Source organism: Elephas maximus, chromosome 18 (genome assembly GCF_024166365.1).
Source record: "Elephas maximus indicus isolate mEleMax1 chromosome 18, mEleMax1 primary haplotype, whole genome shotgun sequence".
In the NCBI taxonomy this organism is placed as follows: Eukaryota; Metazoa; Chordata; class Mammalia; order Proboscidea; family Elephantidae; genus Elephas; species Elephas maximus.
In genome coordinates this window covers 11148685-11170524 of record NC_064836.1, presented here as the reverse complement: position 1 = coordinate 11170524, position 21840 = coordinate 11148685, and the positions used below count along the sequence as shown (strand labels likewise).

The following is a 21840-nucleotide window of genomic DNA, read 5'->3' as shown; positions in this document are numbered from 1 at the left end:
CATGTATCCTTCCAAACTGATGACTTCCCTTGCCCCCAAACTAATTTTTTAAAGTGAAACAAAATTTTATTTTGTGGAATAAAACTTGAATATATAATTCTGTTCTCTCCAAGTAACTGTGGTTGTTGTTCTTGTTAGGTGCCGTCGAGTCGGTTCCGACTCATAGTGACCCTATGCACAACAGAATGAAACACTGCCCAGTCCTGTGCCATCCTTACAATCGTTGTTATGCTTGAGCTCATTGTGGCAGCCACTGTGTCAATCCTACTCATTGAGGGTCTTCCTCCTTTCCCCTGACCCCATACTCTGCCTAGCATGATGTCCTTCTCCGGGGACTGATCCCTCCTGACAACACATCCAAAGTATGTAAGACGCAGTCTCACCATCCTTGCTTCTAAGGAGCGTTCTGGTTGTGCTTCTTCTAAGACAGATTTGTTAGTTCTTTTGGTAGTCCATGGTACACTCAATATTCTTTGCCAACACCACAATTCAAAGGCGTCAATTCTTTGGTCTTCCTTATTCATCATGCCGCTTTCACATGCATATGATGCGATTCAAAATATCATGGCTTGGGTCAGGCGCACCTTAGTCTTCAAGGTGACATCTTTGCTCTTCAACACTTTAAAGAGGCCCTTTGCAGCAGATTTACCCAATGGAATGCGTCTTTTCATTTCTTGACCGCGCTTCCATGGCAGTTGATTGTGGATCCAAGTAAAATGAAATCCTTGACAACATCAATCTTTTCTCCATTTATCATGATGTTGCTCATTGGTCCAGTTGTGAGGATTTTTGTTTTCTTTTTTTTTTTATGTTGAGGTGTAATTCATACTGAAGGGTGTGGTCTTTGATCTTCATTAGTAAGTGCTTCAAGTCCTCTTCACTTTGAGCAAGCAAGGTTGTGTCACCTGCATAACGCAGGTTGTTAATGAGTCTTCCTCCAATCCTGATGCCCCGTTCTTCTTCATATAGTGCAGCTTCTCGGATTATTTGTTCAGCATACAGATTGAATAGTTGTAGTGCAAGAATACAACCCTGACACACACCTTCCCTGACTTTAAACTAATCAGTATTCCCTTGTTCTTTTCGAACAACTGCCTCTTGATCTATGTAAGGGTTCCTCATGAGGACAATTAAGTCTTCTGGAATTCCCATTCTTCACAATGTTATCCATAATTTGTTATGACCCACACAGTCGAATGCCTTTGCATAGTCAATAAAACACAGGTAAACATCCCTCTGGTATTCTCTGCTTTCAGCCAGGATCCATCTGACATCAGCAATGATATCCCTGGTTCCATGTCCTCTTCTGAAACCAGCCTGAATTTCTGGCAGTTCCCTGTCGATATACTGCTGCAGCCATTTTTGAATGATCTTCAGCAAAATTTTGCTTGTGTGTGATATTAATAATATTGTTCTATAATTTCCACATTCGGTTGGATCACCTTTCTTGGGAATAGGCATAAATATGGATCTCTTCCAGTCAGTTGGCCAGGAAGCTGTCTTGCATACTTCTTGGCACAGACAAGTGAGCACCTCCAGCGCTGCATCTGTTTGTTAAAACATCTCAATTGATACTCCATCAATTCCTGGAGCCTTGTTTTTTTGCCAATGCCTTCAGAGCAGCTTGGACTTCTTCCTTCAGTACCATCTGTTCCTGATCATATGCTACCTCTTGAAATGGTTGAATATCGACTCATTCTTTTTAGTATAATGACTCTGTGTATTCCTTCCATCTTCTTTTGATGCTTCCTGCATCGTTTAATATTTTCCCCATGGAATCCTTCACTATTGCAACTTGGGGCTTGATTTTTTCTTCAATTCTTTCAGCTTGAGAAACGCCGAGTGTGTTCTTCCCTTTTGGTTTTCCATCTCCAGCTCTTTGCGCATGTCATTATAATACTTTGTCTTCTCGAGCCGCCCTTTGAAATCTTCTGTTCAGTCCTTTTACTTCATCAATGCTTCCTTTTGCTGTAGCTGCTTGACGTTCGAGAGCAAGTTTCAGAGTCTCCTCTGACATCCATCTTGCTCTTTTCTTTCTTTCCTGTCTTTTCAATGACCTCTTGCTTTCTTCATGTATGATGGCCTTGATGTCATTCCACAACTCGTCTGCTCTTCGTTCACTAGTGTTCAATGCGTCAAATCTATTCTTGAGATGGTCTCTAAATTCAGGGGGGATATACTCAAGGTCATATTTTGGCTCTCATGGACTTGCTCTGATTTTCTGCAGTTTCAGCTTGAACTTGCATATGAGGAATTGATGGTCTATTCCACAATCGGCCCCTGGCCTTGTCCTGACTGACGATATTGGGCTTTTCCATCATCTCTTTCCACAGATGCAGTCAATTTGATTTCTGTGTGTTCCATCTGGCGAGATCCATGTGTATAGTTGCCATTTATGTTGGTGAAAGAAGGTATTTGCAGTGAAGAAGTCGTTGGTCTTGCAAAATTCTCTCATTCGATCTCTGGCGTTGTTTCTATCACCAAGACCATATTTTCCAACTACTGATCCTTCTTCTTTGTTTCCAATTTTCGCATTCCAATCACCAGTAATTATCAATGCATCTTGAGTGCATTGATCAATTTCAGACTGCAGCAGCTGATAAAACTCTTCTATTTCTTCATCTTTGGCCCTAATATCATCCATAGTTGAGGGGGAAAAAAAATTTTTTTTTTTTTCATTTAAGTGTGACTAAACCAAAACCAAAAACCAAACCCAGTGCTTCGAGTCGACTCCAACTCACAGCGACTGTATAGGACAGAGTAGAACTGCCCCATAGAGTTTCCAAGGAGCTCCTGGCAGATTCAAACTGCCGACCCTTTGGTTAGCAGCCATAGCACTTAACCACTACACCACCAGAGTTTCCTAAGTGTGACTAGTTACTTGGAATTCACACTTAAATGAAAAAACAAAAACAAAAACCTTTTTTTTGCCCCTCAACTATGGATGATACTAAAGAATCAGGGGAATTGGAAAAACTGCTGAATTACCAGAGAAGTGCTTAGACACAAAACTGACATTTGGAGTCATGTTGATATCAGCAAATACTTTCTGAATCAATAACCTGGAACAGGGGCTGGCAAACTGTGGCCTGCCTGACCCATAGGCCAAATCCAGGTCCACCGGCCTGCTTTTGTAAATAAAGTTTTATTGGAATATCGCCATGACCATTTGTTTACATAATGTCTATGGCTGCTTCCCCACTATAATGGCAAAGATTACAACAGACCACATAGCCTGCAAAGCCAAAAATATTCACTATCTGGACTTTTTTCAGAAATGGCTTGCTGACTCCTGATATACACAGCATTATGTGCCAAAGATGAAGACTCGGCTGGCTCTGCTGCCATGGTCCCTACTCCACCACATACCACTGGAAAATAGGCATCAACATTTTCCCTCCCCATGGGCCTCAGAAGAAGGCAGAGTGTTGGCCCTTCCACAACAGCCAGCAAGTAGCTATACTAGACACCTGGAGAAATGAGAAACTTGGCATGCAGTCCCCATAGACACTCCTATGACTCTCAAATTTGGCATACCACTTTTGAAAGTCTCCAACTATGTTAAATATCAGCTTTAGGTATAACATGTTTTATTTGGTGATATAACATCCAAACATGTTATTTTGCCCTTAAAATGCTATCTATCACCAGAAAAAAAATCTGAAACAAGAGATACAGCACCTTCGCGGTGGGAGACCTGGGTTTGATTCCCAGCCAATGTACCACCTGTTCGTCTGTGAAGGCTTGAGTATTGCTATGATGCTGAACAGGTTTCAGCAGAACTTCTAGACTAAGGCAACTAGGAAGAAGGACCCGGCGATCTACTTCTGAAAATCAGCCAGTGAAAACTCTATGGATTACATCACTGTGATGCTCAACTGATGGTGGGATGGCCCAAGACCGGACAGTGTTTTGTTCCATTGCGCATGAGGTCACCATGAGTCAGGGGCTGACTTGACGGTGGGTAACAACAACAATATAAGCTTCAAGAACATAATCGATATTTTATTTTGAGGTACTAATTTGCAGTGGTTTTCTAAAATGTCCTTTCTTTCCTCTTAGTAGCCAATAACATTAGCGTATTTTAGTATATAAGGGTTCAGGTTGTAAGAAAATGTAAACACATTTTAAAGCATAAGAAAAGTCAAGCATTTTTAAAACCACGCACTCTGTTAAGGCACACCTGTGTGAACATTTATGTACCTTAAGGGATAGTTGGATACAAAACTATGGCTTCGCCATGAAAGAGACTCATGTTACTAAATGGCTGCTATCTGATTCTTGAACTTCATTAAAAACTGAGATGGACTGGAGAAAAATTAAAACTGGTGGGTTGTAACCATTTATCTTCACATTCTCACCCCAACTAATCCTCTTTAGGTACTACCAAAACAACAGTTTCAAAAGCAACATCTGTTAGTGCCTCAAGCTCAACATTCCTGCTGCAGCAATCCATAAACACTCCATTTATTCAAAAGGAGCTGCAAATCCCACACTAAGCTTTCTACCTCAATTCCTGGGGCTAGACCGCTGATGTTAGCTAAACGTAAGCCATGGTTAAGGCTCTCCAGCCTTGCTATCAACAGAAGAAATGTATACTTTTGTAACCAAGGTAACCCTTCAACTCTGGCTGAAAGGGGAACAATTATTCCTGGAGGCTGTCTATGATCAAAGCCATCACAGTACCGACTACTTTGATAAAAGAGTTGAACCCAACTGCTTTGAAGACAACCTTAAGACATTGTCATCAAGGTAATGATGGGGCCCCAGGAATGCTCAAGTTGAAAATGATCCTTTTCTTAAGAACGCCATTAGCTGGTCTTGAATTTTTATTTTTTTAAGCTTTAGGAAACTCACCAGAATGTTACCAGTTACTTCCTCTGAGTAGTATGGTTATAGGCATTTTTTTTTCTTGTTCTTTATAGCAGAAACGATCCCCTCTTTACAAAAAATATTTTCTAACACCCCACCCTTACACCCTGAAATAAAATTCACAGATATAAAACTTAGCTAAAATCATAAAAAATCAGTAATAATATAAAGAAGAAATAAAATAAATTTATAACAAAATGTGTATTTCAATGTGTAAATGCTTGGGCCCAAAGACACTAGAAGGCGTAAGACAGCCAGAGGCTTGGACCCATCACAGAATCATGAAGACAGAGGTCAAGTGCAGACCTGCAGAATGACTTGTTTAAGTTGTCATTATACAAAGAAGCTGACACCAACGACGAGTAAAACTAGGTACAGTTTTCCTCCAATTTACATGGTAGTTGAACTTTCAGCAGGAAAAAAAAAGAGTTTATATGTAAAAGGAAGTTTGGTTTTATACTCAAATAATAGACAGGTTTTCATCTCCATGACTGTCCAGTGAGACAGTCAGAAGTCAAGTGAGCTAAAGGAAGTTCGTTTGTTTGTTACACGGAACGTTGAAAGACACTTAGCATCTCTGGTCCCTGACTATTAGATGCACGTGGACATCCCCCATCACTGTAACCCCCAAAAGTACCCCTACGCATTTTTACGACTCCCTCCAGAAATGTCACTGCTTTTGAGAACCACCGCTTTATACTTTTCTGTACTTCCTAATTTTTAATAATGAAATGTATTACATTTTATAATCATAAAAAAAGGTTCAAGCAGAATTTCAAGCTCATCACTGTCCCTCCAACAAAGGAAGACAAGGTCACAGGTGACTAACACAGACTCATACCTTGAAGGCTGATGGAAGCAAGAGAAGGAAGAAATTGGAAGAAAAGGTCAAGAGGTTTACTATCCTTAGTAGCTGATAAACCTTCTGCGTCTCTGGCTAAGATGTTTGAGAGAAACGCAAACAGATACCTTGAAGGTCAATTTATTCTATCTGAAAAAAGATTTCAGATTAAAGTGGAATTCACTGATGTAATGGCACAGTGGGTTCCAAAACTACAGGGTCTCAAAGGAATATATGTGAGCTTTGATTACAGAGATTTCCTTGGCAACAGCATGACCTAAAATTAATAGAGACCTTAAAAGGAAGATTCCAAAAGTAACTTTGTTCTTAAGATGGTTTATACAGCTTAGGCTAGAGCAAGGCACAAGTATGACCCATATATAGAAAATCACAGAATCTGCAGTATTTTAAGAAACTGCAGTTTGCAAAGCAAGAGCCAATGTACAGTGAGAGGAAAGATCCTTCCAGCCAAAGTGGACTCAACCACTGGAGAAAATTCTTCAGTACACATTGGATAAAAGGCAGCTTCCCACATACAGAGCTGGTTAGTTGCCATTTCTCCATCTTTGTCTCCTTTCTGGGGACTGCCCATTGTCATTAATTGTACAGATCCGGGACCCCTTGCTTTTCTACATGTGGAATGCCTACCAACTCCCAGAGGCTGGTTACGACAGAACTGTTTAATAGCCATCACTTATTCAACCTGTCCCTACTTCTTATGTCCTTATAAGCATTATCATGTTATCAGTTTCTCAAAATTTCTCTTTAAAACACGTTTATTCTGGGGGCAAGCTAACTACTCTTCCCTTTTGTCCTTATCTGCCTGAAGATGGATTGAGGAAAGAAAAATCTGTGTTTTGTTCCTTTCATTGCTAGAGACAAAAGGGGCCTGCGGCTCTTATAGGGTATACTGTTAAAATATATTACTTTACCACACAAATAATTAATTCTGATAGCTCACCTACCACATCTTTAAACTTAGTCAAACTGTTGTTCCATCTCAACAGTGCAGTCTTGTCTAGGACATACCTTACCATATTAGGCAATCAGGCACCAGAGAGAGGCGAAAGCAAAACAGACCTAGGATTTTACCTAAAAGGAGAACAGCAAATATATCGCCCAGTGTAGAGAGTGGACAGAAAATAGCTGGATGCCCTCCAGGAGATCAAAGGGCTTCGCAAGATTAAAAAATACTGTGTGAGAGAGGGAAAATATCCAGCAAACAGCCAGAAGCAAAGTTGCAAAAAATTAAAGCAAATAAGAAAAAAGGCTGTTACTTATTCCAAGAAAGAGGGTGGGGAAAAACAGTAAAGATCTATGAAACTGAAACTTTCAGAAACTCTGGCAGAGGAGCATAAATGAGAGGGGTAATTTAGGCATAAAAATGAAAGCCTACTAGACTGACAAGGAAATTTGTAGGGGCTTGATTTGATCAGGTATTGAAAGAATTCTGAGTAAAATTTGAAACATCTAATCATTGTTCTTTCTCTTCTATCCATTTTTTTCCCCCTACTTCGACAATCTGTATGAAACTTATTCCTCAAAATTCCCCAGGTATATGTCAGAACACAGACACATATATGCTGGAATTATAAAGTCTGGGTGATTTTTTCTGACTCTCCAAATAAACTATTCTTGAAGAATGAATTAATACATAACTGTAAAATCATATGATTCTAAGGTCAAGGTATTCCAGAAAGCCTTATTCTCATCCAGATTTAGGAGCTCACAGATTTGGAAAATAATTTGAATAAGTCTCAATCACTTCTAACTACTGAAATGTATTAACATATTATCCCCACTTTAGAGATGAGGACACTAAGGAACAGAAAGGTTAAGTCATTTATCCAAAGTAGTTGAGTGGCAGAGCGGGGGTTTGAACCCAGGAAGTCTAGCTCCTGGGTCTGTACTCTTAACCACTATGCTATAATATTTGTCATAACGGTATACGACATAAGATACATAACAGATCTAAAGATTCAACTAAAGGTAGTGTAACAGCCATGGAGTGGGAATACAGCTATATGATCCTGGCAAATTACTTAATCTCCCTAGGCCTTAGTCATTTTTTAAAATGAGAAGGCTAGCTAGACAGACTTTAAAGTTTCTTTAAGCTCTAAAATTCAAAGTCTGCAATGGTCACTCTAGCCATCACGCAGCTAAATCAGATTTTAATAATACAATTGCACTTAGAAATAAATTTTTCAAAGAAAGTCTCTTCTTAACTGAAATAGAAGTGCTAGTTGCTCAAAGATGTAATATGGCTGAGGAAAATTAGGCAAAACAAAGGGGACCCAGAGGTGAATCCACTTAAAAAAAAAAAATCATTGCAGGCGTGGTTAATCAACAGAATCCCTCTGATGTAACAAGAGTCATCAGACACTCTTGGGCTTCAAAGCTCTCTTAAAGAGATTTGCAGAGAGGTGGCTGGGTTCAACCCCCTACTCCGCCACTCAACTACTTTGGATAAATGACTTAACCTTTCTGTTCCTTAGTGTCCTCATCTCTAAAGTGGGGATAATATGTTAATACATTTCAGTAGTTAGAAGCGATTGAGACTTATTCAAATTATTTTCCAAATCTGTGAGCTCCTAAATCTGGATGAGAATAAGGCTTTTTGGAGTACCTTGACCTTAGAATCATATGATTTTACAGTTATGTATTTATGTATTAATTCATTCTTAAAGAATAGTTTATTTGGAGAGTCAGAAAAAATCACCCAGACTTTTCCAAAAGATGTCAGAGGATGCCCTGGGACATCAGCTCTCCTACACCACTGCATGGCGCTTTTATAAACAGGCCAAGCAGGCTTCATGGGTAACATCCCTACACAAGTTGAGAAAAAACGGTAGAAAGACAAAACCACCTACTGCTCTGTGAGTGTTTTTTGTTTGATTTTGTTTTGGAAAACCGTACTTAATTCTCAGAACTCCTCAATTTCCTTTGCTGATTCTTCCTTTCCCCTCACTTTTAACTGTGTTGTGACCCGGGGCTCTATCATTGAACCTCTTCTCTGTCTATACTGATTCTCTTAGGGAGTTTATCCCATCTCATGGTTTTAAATACAGTCCCTGTGTTTACTGAAATCCAAGTTTACATAGCCAGATGAACGGTACGTTCATCTGAACTCCAGACTCCTAAATCCAACTGTTCTCATGACTTTTCCCAGTGAATGTCAATCAGACATACTAAATTTGTTGTTGTTGTTAGTTGCCATCAAGTTGGCTCCGACTTACATATAACAGAATGAAATGCTGCCCGGTCCTTTGCCATCTTTATGATTGTTGGTATGTTCGAGTCCATTGTGGCTATTGTATCAACTCATCTCACTGAGGATTTCCGTTGTTTTCGCTGACTGTATACCAAACATGATATCTTTTTCTAGCAACTGGTCTTTCCTGATAATCTGTCTAAAATAAACAAGCTGAAGTCTCGCCTTCCTCACTTTTCAGGAGCATTCTGGTTTAATACTTCTAAAATCAAAACCAAACCCTTGTTCTTCCCCTGCCAAATCTATTCCTCCTAATGTCTTCTGCATCTCAGTAAATGAAAATTTCATCCTTTCAGTTGCCTCAGGCTGAATGTCTTGGTGTCAACCTTGGCTCCTGTTTCTCTCACCCTATATTAATCCAACAGTAAATCTTGTTGATTCTAAACTTCAAAATATATCCTGAATATATGTATTGTCAGTATCTTTACTGTCTGCTATCACCCCAGTCCAAACCACCATCAGTTTTTCCCTGAATTACTGCATTAGCCTCCTTACTTATGTCCCATGGCCCTGTGGAGCATATTCTCAAAACAGCACCCAGAGTAACCCTTTAAAATACAAGTATAATCGTGCCACTCTTTTGCTCAAAATTCCACAATGGCTACCCACTGACTCAGATCAAAAGCCAATAACCTACTGTTGTTGTTGTTAGGTGCTGTCATGGATTGAATTATGTCCTCCCAAAAATGTATCAATTTGGTTGGGCCATAATTTCTAGCATCGTGTGGTTGTCCTCCATTTTGGGATTGTAATTGCATACTTAAAAGCATTAGGGTGGGATTGTAACACCACCCTTGCTCAGGTCACCTTCTGATCCAATGTAAAGGGAGTTTCCCTGGGATGTGGCCCGTACCACCTTTTCTCTCTCAAGAGATAAAAGGAAAAGGAAGCAAGCAGAGAGTGGGGACCTCATACCACCAAGAAAGTAGTACCAGGAGCAAAGAGCATCCTTTGGACCTGAGGTCCCTGAGCCTGAGAAGCTCCTCGACCAGGGGAAGACTGATGAGAAGGCTGACAGAGAGAAAAAATATTCCCCTGGAGCTGACACCCTGAATTTGGTCTTTGAGCCTACTTTACTGTGAGAAAATAAACTTTTCTTTGTTAAAGCCTTCCACTAGTGGTACTTCTGTTATGGCAATGCTAGATGACTAAGACAGGTGCCATCAAGTAGGTTCCAACTCACAGTGACCCTATGTACACCCGAACAAAACACTGCCCGGTCCTGCACCATCCTCACTATCTTTATTATGCTTAAGCCCATTGTTGCAGCCACTGTGTCAATCCATCTTGTTGAGGGTCTTCCTCTTTTTTTGCTGATCCTCTATTTTACCAAGCACAATGTCCTTCTCCAGGGACTGATCCCTCCTGATAACATGTCCAAAGTCTGTGAGATGTAGTCTCGCCATCCTTGCTTCTAAGAAGCATTCTGGCTATACATCTTCCAAGACAGATTTGTTCGTTCTTTTGGCAGTTCATGGTATATTCAATATTCCTTACCAACACCATAACTCAAGGGTGTCAATTCTTCTTTGATCTTCCTTTTTCATAGTCTAGCTTTTGCATGCATATATATATATAAAAAAGCACCTTAAGTCCTCCCTCTTAGTCTGACCTCCTGGCTCATTCTGTTCCAGCCACATCTGTCTCTTCACTGGTCCTTATGCATGTCAGGTACACTCCTGCCTAGGGTCTTTGCAACTGCTATTATCTCTGGATATAATACCCTACCCTCATATATCCACATGGTTCCTCACCTTACTTCCTTTTAAGTCTAGGCTCAAATGATACTTTCTCAGTAAAGACTATCCAGACCACTCTACTTATAATGGCAATCCCCCCATTCCATCTTGTTGCTTCTATTCCTTTTTAGCATGATCTATATAGTTTTCCATAGCACTTATCACCTTCAAGCACACCACATTTTACACATTTATTATTTATTGTCTATGTCCCTGACTCACCATGCATCTGTCAGTTTGTTGTACTATGGTGGCTTATGTGTTGCTGTGATGCGTGTTCAAGATGCACTGAAAGCACTGGCAGAAAACAAGCTCAGGAATTGACAGAATACCAATTGTGATGTTTCAACAAGCAGATGCAACACTGGAGGTGCTCACTCATCTATGCCAAGAAATTTAGAAGACAGCTACCTGGCCAACCGACTGGAAGAGATTCACATTTGTGTACATTCCAAAGAAAGGTGATCCAACAGAATGCAGAAATTATTGAACAATATCATTAATATCACATGCAAGCAAAATTTTGCAATCCTTCAAAAACGGTTGCAGCAATACATCAACAGGGAATTAAAGAAAATTAAAGCCGGATTCAGAACAGGACGTGGAACGAGGGATATCACTGCTGATGTCATGTGGATCTTGGCTGAAAGTAGAGAATACCAGAAAGATGTTTACCTGTGTTTTATTGACTACGCAAAGGCATTCGACCATGCAGATCACAACAAATTACGGGTAACATTGCGAAAAATGGGCATTCCGGAACACTAAACTGTGCTTATGTAGAACCTGTACATAGACCAAGAGGCAGTTGTTAAAACAGAACAAGAGGGTACTGCGTGGTTAAAAATCAGGAAAGGTGTGCATCGGGGTTGTATCTGTTTGCCATACTTATTCAATCTATTTGCTGAGGAAATAATCCAAGAAGCTAAACTATATGAAGAAGAATGGAGGATCAGGACTGGTAGAAAACTAACAACCTGTGATATGCAGTTGACACAACTTAGCTTGCTGAAAGCGAAGAGAACTTGAAGTGCTTACTGATGAAGATCAAAGACCTCAACCTTCAGTATGGATTACACCTCAACATAAAGAAAACAAAACTCCTCACAACTGGACCAATAAGTAATATCATGATAAATGGAGAAAAGACTGAAGTTGTCAAGGATTTCATTTTACTTGGATCCACAATCAACACCCACAGAAACAACAATAAAGAAATCAAACGAAGTATTCCATTGGGTAAATCTGCTGCAAAAGGCCTCTTTAAAATGTTGAAAAGCAAACATATCACTTTGAGGACTCAGGTGCATGTGAAAGCTTGACTATGAATAAGGAAAACCAAAGATGAATTAATGAATTATGGTGCTGGCGAAAAATATTGACTATACCAAGGACTGCCAGAATGAACAAGTCTGTCTTGGAAGAAGTACAGCCAGAGTGCTCCTTTGGACCTGTTATCAAGAGGGACCAGTCCCTGGAGAAGGACATGATGCTTGGTGCGACGGTTAAGACTGTGTGTCAACTTGGCTGAGCAACGATTCTCAGTGTTTATATGTGATCCCTCCCATGATGGAATCTGCTGTGAGTTAGCCAGTCAGTTGAAGGGGAGTTTCCTTTGGGGGTGTGGCCTGGATCCGAATATAAGCAGACATTCTGGCTTTTTGCTCGCTCTGGGTCCTGCAGCTGCCTCCTGTTCACCTGACCTCTGGTTCTTGGGACTTGGGTTATCAGCTTATCTGCTGATCTCGAGGTTCATCAATCTTCACAGCCTGTGAGCAGGAGTCCTGCTCCCCGACCTGCTGATCTTGGGTTCGCCAGTTCCTGCAGCTACATGAATCAGGAGAAGCCTTGTGGTCTTGCCTGCCAATCTTGGGATTCATTGATCTTCACAGCCTGTGAGCAAGAGCCCTGCTCTCTGACCTACCAACCTTGGATTCGCCAACCCCTGCAGCTACATGAATCAAGAGAAGCCTCCACCCTGATCCACAGACTTGGGACACTCCAACCTCTACTATTGCATGAGCCATTTACCTGATATAAATCTCTCCTTATATATATATTTATACGCTTTACTGGTTTTGCTTCTCTAGAGAACCCAGCCTAAGACACTTGGTAAAGGATCAGCAAAAAAGAAGAAGACCCTTGATGAGATGGACTGACACAGTGGCTGCCACAATGAGCTCAAACATAGCACCGGTTGTGAGGATGGTGCAGGACTGGGCAGTTTCATTCTGTTGCACATAAGGTTGCTATGAGTCTGATCCAACTTGACAGCATCTAAAAACAACCTTCCCCACTAGAATGTAAACTTCACAGGCGCAAGCGTTTTTGGTCAGTTTTGTTCACTGTTATATCTCCAACATCTAGAAAAGTACCTGACCATAACTGGCACCTAAAAGTACTTGTTGAAAGAATAAGTAGGAGGAGCTTATAAAGGGGAAGGTGCAACAAAATGGGAAATGCATTGTTATGGATTGAATTATGTCCCCCAAAATGTGTTGTAAATGCTAATCTTTATGCCTGTTGTTACAATCCCATTTGGGAATGGGTTGTCTTTTTATGTTAATGAGGCAGGATTAATGTAGGGTATATCTTGAGTCAATCTCTTTTGAAATATAAAAGAGATTAAACAAGTGAGCAGAGTAGAGCAGAGATGGGGAAGAGTGATGCCAAGCCTCATGAAGATCACCCAGGATAAGAAGCTCAAAGAGACAAGGGCCTTCCTCCAAAGCTGACAGAGGAAGCCTTCCCCTAGAGCCAGTACTCTGGATTTAGACTTTTAGCCTCCTAAACTGTGAGAAAATAAGTTTGTTTGTTAAAGCCAACCATTTGTAGTATTTCTGTTACAGCAACACTAGATAACTAAGACAGAATTTGGTAGCCGAAGAGTGGCATGCTGCTCTAACAGATACCTAAAATGTAGAAGCAGTTTTGGAATGGGGTAAATGCAGAAAGACTGTAAGAGTTTAAAGATATCTAACAGTAAAAGCCTAGGTTGCCTTGAAGAAACTGTTGGTAGAATTATGGAGATCAAATGCAATTCTGGGGAAGATTCAGAAGGAATTGAGGAGAGCTACAGAGAAAGTCTCTGTTGGCTTAGAGAATACACATGGTGTCAGCAACAGGATGTTGCTAGAAATGTGGACATTAAATATGCTTCTGGTGAGATTTTAAAAGAAAATAATGAACACGTGACTGGAAAATGAAGGAAGGGTGATGCTTTTTATGCAGTGGCAAAGAATTTGTCTAAATTATGTTCAAATGTTTGGTGGAAGGTTGAACTTATAAGTGATGAACCTGGGTATCTGGTTGATGAAATTTCTAAGCAGCATCTTAAAGGGATCGCATGACTTCTCCTTGCCACTTACAGTAAAATACGAGAGGAAAGAGTTGGACTCTAAAGTGAACTGTGCAAAATGAAAACAGAACTTAAAGATTTGGGAAATTCTGCTGTACAAATTAAGGGCACATGTCCTGGAAACTTTTGTTAAAGAGATTAAGCCTATGACTGATGGATCTAACCAATCACCACAGCAGAAAATCCATCAGCTTAGACTGAAGGAGTCAGAGACAGGACGAAAGGAAACTGTCTCTTGGAATTCTACAGGGAGGAAACAGGCTAAAGGAGCTATATCTATTGTCCTCCAAAAAAAGGAAAGTACCATCCCTGAAGCAGCTTGGAGATCAGTAAACTGCTGGAAGAAGCACAGGAAGCAGGGCCTTCTCAGTTTCAAAGGGTGGGGCCAAGGTCTCCTGGATCTGAAAGGCTACAGCCTCCTAGGTTTCAAAGAGTTGGATCTTGACTCAACTCAGTTCTGGAGTGTGGGGCTGTTGTTAAGGTGTGCCAGGGGTGGAGCCACTGCCTACAGCTGAGGGGGCTTGGCTGCCATGCTCAAGGGGTATAAGAATGGGGGCCTGCTGGGGTTGAGGAAGTGGGGTCACCACTCAGATGGACTAGGAGAATGAGGGCACCCAAAGCCAAGGAACCAGAGTTTCCATCCCAGTGGGCCTGGAAGGCAGAGCTGAAGCCCAGGGCCAAAGAGCCTTCATCCAGAATCCAGAGAACATGGCCAACACCCAGAGTCTGGAGGGTAGGACCATTGCCTAGATGGTCTCAGAGAACAGAGGATTATTTTCAAGACTTGACAAAAGCTAATGTAATTTGTTCTGCTCGGGTTTGGACTTGCTTGGTGCCTGTTCCACCATCGTACTTTGGAAACAGATAAATTGTAGTTTGATTTCACAGGTTTACAGATGAAAAGGAATTTTGTCCCAGGATGGAATACACCTAAAGTCTCGCCCATATTTGATTTAGATGATTCAAAATATGAGATTTTGGACTTGGAGTTGATTTAAGACTTTTGGGAGGATGTGATGCGATGAATGTATTTCGTATGTGGTAAGGACATGAACTTTGGGGGACCAAAGGGTGAAATGTCATGGATTGAATTACGTCTCCTAAAAATATATGTTGTGAATTCTAACCTTGGGGTTATTCCTGTGGTTACAATCTCGTTTGGGAATGGGTAGTTAATGAGATGGGATTAGTGTAGGGTGTGTAAAAAGGGAATGGGAGTGGAGGCTTTATAGCATCAACAGCCCAAGGCTGATTCCTATGAGGCAGAGATTAGACATACCTCCTCTCTCCAACCTTTTTGCCAATTCTGGCACAAACCATCCCTCCCACAGCACTCTCTACTTCTCTGCTGGGTTCAATAATTTGTTACAATGGCCATACAGAACTCACAGACCATACGCACAGTTATGGGGTTTATTAGGGAAGTAACAGGTTACAATTCAAGTTCAGGAAAGCTCAGGATATAGTTCTTCAATGAGGACAGCCTCTCCTCAGCCATGCTGAAGGCAGGTCTCTGGCCTTCCGTCCTTCAGGCCTCTTGGGCCAGCCTTCCTCTGCCCTCCTTGGGCAAGTGTTACAAAGTTCTTTAGCTCCTCCAGTAAGTGCCTGGAGGCACCCCACTCTGCCAAGAAGCCTCCTGCCCAAAGCACTTAGTTCTTTCACTCCATGGCCTGGGAAGCCCACTGAGCCATCTCCTGCAGGTCTCCTGGTTCTGCTGCCTTTGCTGCCTCTGTTTCTCTGCTGCTGCTTCTTGCTGTTTCTCACTGTCTCTGGTGTTACAGCTCCAGGGTCGAGGAGGTTCTCATCGCCGGGATCCCAGGTCCAAAGGATGTGCTCCACTCCTGGCTCTTCTTTCTTGGTGGTAGTCAGGTCCCCCTCTGCTTTGGGACTGGCTCTCTTTTAAGCCTGGTGGGATGGCAAAACTGACCAATCCCCTCGTTAGGTTTCTATATAGCTTATTTGCATTAGCAGCAAGATGTCCAATTCCCTTGGTGGACCACAGGTGCCTTATTTGCATAGTCCCACCCAATCGCTGTGAGAGTCTCAAAGACTATGGCTAAAAAAAAAAAAAAATTTAGGGCCATATTAAATAACTCACCATACTGCAGGGTGTATCTTGAGTTAATCTCTTTTGAGATATAAAAGAGATTAAACAAGCAAGCAGAGGAGCTATGAGGGAAGAGTGATGCCAGCCACGTGAAGATCACCCAGGATCAGAAGCTCAAAGAGACAAGGGCCTTCCTCCAGAGCTGACAAAGAGAGAAAGCCTTCCCCTAGAGCTGGCACCCTAATCCAGAATTCTAGCTTTCTAAAATGTGAGAAAATAAATTTGTTTATTAAAGTCACCCTTTTGTAGTATTTCTATTATAGCAGCATTAGATAACTAAGACATGACTTAGTGACTTTTAGTATTAGAGACATTTCTAGGGTCAGGTGGCTCTCAAGCCAACTTTTATTTTCTGTTAAATCTAAGTTCAAAACCAAGCTTTGCCAACAAATTTCAGCTCTTTTCTCTCTTTCATTTAGTTTGAAAACTTTACGTTTAATTGATTATCTCTCTTGGAATAGTTTTACAAAGATCTAAGGCAGATATCTTGATATCCGTGAATTAGTAATTTCTTAACAGGACCTTCTTTACCAATGCATTCTGAGGGATAATTAGTAATCCACGTCTGTGGGTTCCAGTCTGGACTGGGATGGGTAGCTGCTGACTTTAGGGGTAAAGTTTCAGTGATGCTGTTCCGATTGAGTGCTGCCTGATTCCATAAAAGAAACAGGTATTTTAGAAAAAAAAGAAGCACTTTCCTAACTATAGTATGGAAATTCTTACTTCCTGACAGATAACCTACCCACCTATGTCAAGGACAGTAGCAGAATGCTGATGCTCTACCCAGCGAGTCTTGATACTCCGAGTAGGCTTTTAAGTTGTCCTTCAAGAAGATCTTCCTTCGCTCAAGGAGGTGAGATGCTACTAGCAAGTCAATTTGAATATGCAACCTACTGAGTAAAAAAACCAAATGGATAAATAGGGAATGGAAAATGATGGAAGCCCTAATTTGGGGTCTGCTTCACCACAATCAAACAAAAAGGTTCCCTGATGCAGAGTACAGGGTGTTCACCTAGGAGAGCTTGTATGGCCCTAAACAATCCTTTACTTCTTGAGGCCTCAGTTTTCTTAATTGTAAAATGACGTTTCTAAACCACGTTATCTCTGAATTTCCTTCTAATTCTAAGATACCAAAAGTTGGGAGGCAAGACTTTACTACATTGTACTGGGTTCTTCAAAAATTCCTTTAAGAGAACCCAAAGTCGAGAAGGGGAAAGTGTTGACATGTTGCGGGGGTGGCAACCAATGTCATAAAATAATATGTGTGTTAATTGTCTAATGAGAAACTAATTTGCTCTGTAAACCCTCATCTAAAATATAATTTTAAAAATTCTTTTAAAATAAAAACAATTTGTCTTTTGCTCAGCTTCTTTAAGATACCATTCTGCTTGTTCACTATCTTTTCTGTTGACCACTTGTGCCCTCTAGTGATAAATTCAATTATACAACAGGATTGGCTTGAGAAATAGCTCCAAAGGAGCCAATCCTTGATACTGGGGGAGGCAACAAGAATACAGTAGATAAAGCTCAATGTTAAGCAAAAAGAAGGCAGCCAGAGCTGTGGGTAAAAAAGATGAAAAGAACCCAAATGGCCATCGCCTTCTGCGCTGTGCCTGTGCCTACCACAGCAAACATTCTGTGCAGTTACTACCTGTTTAAAAAAAAAAAAAAATACTCCTGAATACAAAACCATTTTCAGGTACCAGGCGCTCCTTGGAAACTCTACTCTGTCCTATAGGGTTGCTATGAGTCAGAATTGACTCCCCGGCACTAGGTTTACTGCAATAACTCACTTCCTCATATTCAGATTCAGTTTTTTTTTTTTCACTTAGCAAGACAAGGGATATATTAAAACTTCCAGAGATTACACCTGATGAGAATGACTAAATAGAATTGCTTTAAACACAGAGGTGCTATGTCTTTTACTTATATATTCATTGTCGCTGGTTCATGAATGTACCAATGAAGGATGGGTTTGGACTAAAACCATGCACTATGTTGGGTTTAAGCAAAGTCCCCAGTCTTCCAAGCATCATTCCTCAAAGTTGCCCTCAATGTATAACTGGTTTCTCCTCTATCACACACTCTATTGATAACAAATATCAGAACCATTTCTGGGCATAAATCCTACCTGTGTATAAATGATGGCTACATTTTCTAGATTCGGTACATTAAAAAAAAAAAAAAGGAAATGGACTTCAATGATGTTAACAGATAATTAGGTTAAACAACAGAAAAGTCTTCTTAACCATGCTGTTGTTACTGATAATAGGGGACAGAGGTTGAAGAATCTTCTTTGGACACCTTTAAGAAGGGGGGAAAAAAATTTTGGAATCATTTTAGCTCTAACTCTGACTGGAGGCATAAGATAGAGATAATAACCACTGAAGTTTCCTATCTACTCTTAAAATGAGATATTATTAATGAATGATTCTACACATGTGAAGTTCAAGAACAGGAAATAGTAATTTATGGTGACAGATCTCATCTACGGTGGGTCTTTAGGCAGAGAACTGACTGGAAAAGGGGCTTGAGGGAACTTTTTAAGGCAACAAAAAAGTTCTATAATCTTGATTTGGATGGTGGTTATAATCACGGATAACCCAAAACCCATCAGAGACTGTTTTTATAATCAAGGATACAACTCTCAAAACCCATAAAATGATCCGTTTAAGATCTGTACATTTTATTGGTTATAAATTATATCTCAGTTTAAAAAAATTAGATTTCAGGGTCTTGGGGAGAGTTAACATTAAAAATAATAGACCCCACCACTCTTAAGGAGCAAGCCAAGAGAGGAAAGGAAGCTGATGTGGCCACAATAGCAGGTACCATTTTACTGAACCAAAAAACCAGGAAAGAAAGGATTGTCCTGGCTCCTCATCACTATCCACGCTGATCAGCTAAAAGTGCCATTTCAACAGAATGCCCTCCTCTGGGTGGCTCATCTGAGCCACAAGCCAAGTCAACTCTGCTGTCTGACGGGTGGACTTGGAGGTGGCGCAGTGGGAGTGGCCATATATACTGCTGATGGTCTTGAAGGTAGCACTGCAGCAATTTACACTGGGCCTGACCAGGTATGATGCTCTGTGGGCCTATACAGATAATGGCATCCTGCCTTCTCGTGTTAGAATAGAGTGCTCAGGGGGAGGAAAACAGGTAATAGCTTCACTGAAATAAGCTGGAGCAACGAAGCAAGCAAACATAATGCTTTTTCAAAAAAGGATGCCCCACCCTGTGCTGACTCTCAATCAGTCTTCCCTTCTACATTGTTGGCTAGGCTGGAGACGGACACCTGGAATGTGCCCGTACCAACCCTGGCTGGTCTACATACATTCAAAGCTACCTGTCTAGAGATAATGGGTTGTTCACACTTCTCTTGGATTCACAGTGGCGTCTGCCTGGCATATGGTAAACACTGGCAGGCGCCTCAAGCAACTGGATGAGTGGAATATTTTTCAGCCTGACAAATGGCTTTCATGCCAATCCTCAACAGTCTCTGGTTTTCCTCACCAATCAGAAAGTCTTTTCATTAATTTTAAGTCAATGGCACTAAAATGAAATTCTCAGGAAAGCACTGCATCAAGGGCCTTTTAACTTTCCTTACTTGGTGCCTGAGCTAGGATTTTCCAATACCAAGTAGTTTAGAAAGGCAAAGATTTTCACTGACAAAAGATGCTCCCTGACAATAAAACCTTCCTTGTCATAATTCCCTTGATGGACTAAATGGCATGTATAGAGCCCTGGTGGCACAGTGTCTCAGTGTTGGCTGCTAACTGAAAGGTCAGCAGTTCGAGCCTACCAGCCACTCCGGGGGAGAAGTTGCGGCAGTCTGCTTCCGCAAAGGCTACAGCCTTGGAAATTCTGTGCGGGCAGTTCTAGTCTGTCCTATAGAGTTGCTGTGAGTTAGAGTTGACTTGATGGCAACAGGTTTGGGGTTTTGGATACCCCTCTAGGGATCAGAGTCCATTTCAATAGTCTGTAATCTATTACTCAGATTCTCTGTCTAGATGTCTTATAATTCCCCTAGGGAGTTTCCTACAGTCACTCTTCTTGTCTCCAAAAGCTTTTACAAGCCTCTTGAAGGATCTGAGAGTTATTTGCACATGCTCTCCCTCAAGGGAGCCTCTATATACTAATATTTGCACATAACACAGCCCATCTTGATGAAGCAGCCCCAGCTCTAACCAGGGGTAGACAATTCTCACCTATGTCACCATTACTCATTACAGGCATGGTTTTTTGGAAGGCCATTGTTGACTGTTTTGGGTCTTGACTAAAATAATGGGCAGGCCAACGACACAATATACTATTTCTATTTCCTCTGCTAAAAATGAGGCAGTTGTTGATTTTCAGTATGGGTTATTAAATATATCCTGAGAAAGTAAAAAGGCAAGTACCGACTGCGAAAATAATTTCCAAAACCATATATCTGAAAAGAATCTAATAACCTCAACAATTTAATAACAAAAAGACAAATAACCCAATCATAAAATGGGCAAAAGGCTTGAATAGACATTTCACCAAAGAGGACATTCAAATAGCCACCAACACATGAAAAGATGCTCAGCATCATTAACCATCAGAGAGATACAAATAAAAACCACAATGAGATACCATTTCACTCCTGGGTAAGATAAAAAGCAAAAATAACAAATGTTGGTGAGGATGCGGGGAAATTGGAACGGGAATGCACAATGGTACAGCCATTGTGGAAAAGAGTGGCAGTTCCTCAAAAAACTATAAATAGAACTACCATATGGCCCAGCAATTCCACTTCTAGGTATATACCCAAAAATCTTGAAAGCAGAGACTCAAACAGAGACTTGTACATCAGTGTTCACTGCAGCACTATTCACATTAGCCAAAAGTGGAAACAACTTAAATACTCATCAACAGATGAACAGGTAAACAAGATGTGGTATATACATACGATGAAGTACTACTCAGCCAGTAGAAGAAATGAAGTCTTGATACATGCTACAGTATTGATAGAGCTGGAAGACATTATGCTGGGTGAAATAAGTCAGTAACAAAAGGACAAATACTGTATGACCTCACTTACATAAAAAGACAAGAAAAGGAAAATGTATAGAGACCAAAGTTCATTAGTGGTTACCAGGGGCAGGGGGAAGGGGAAAAGCTGGTTAACAGTGATAGAAAGATCACACTGATATGGGTAGCGCTGCATAGCTGAGTATTCTATTGCTGTCAATAAGTTGTACACCTGCAAAAAGTTGAATTGACAAAAGCTGTGTGATAGATATATTTATAACAATGACAACAGAGTGAAAAGAAAAAAAGAGTAGCTGCTGAGGCTGCTTATGTACAACCAAAAACCTCATGGGATTTGGTTTCAAGAAAAGCAAATTTGGAGGTTTAGGGTCACGGGTTCACGGGACATCCCAGTTATTTGGCTTAATAACATCTTTAGTGCTTCTGTTCTACCTCCTAGTTCAATGCCTGGGGTCTCAAAAACTAGCAAGGTACAATAATTGGTTTCTATTCACCTGGAACAACAGGGGCGAAGAAGAGTCAGGAACAGGAAGAGGATATGGAATGTGTGGCTAACTGCCTCCATGAATAATTGCCTTCTTTGCCACGAGACCAGAAGAACTGGATGGTGCCTGGCTGCCATTCCATAGAAGAATC

The 21840-nt window shown here is 40.9% G+C and overlaps 1 protein-coding gene across 6 annotated transcripts in view; it reads right to left on the bottom strand.

Moving 5' to 3' along the window:
• Positions 1 to 21840, bottom strand: part of PPP1R12B (protein phosphatase 1 regulatory subunit 12B) — a 266457-nt gene that overhangs the window by 80897 nt on the left and 163720 nt on the right. The window contains exon 20 of one of the 6 annotated variants that reach the window (XM_049858427.1): positions 1 to 21840. This exon is cut by the window's left edge and continues 11624 nt beyond it. The exons of the other annotated variants lie outside the window; for them this stretch is intronic. Within the exon in view, the coding sequence (XP_049714384.1) occupies positions 21724 to 21840 (117 nt within the window). The 3' untranslated portion in view covers positions 1 to 21723. 6 annotated transcript variants of the gene reach the window in all.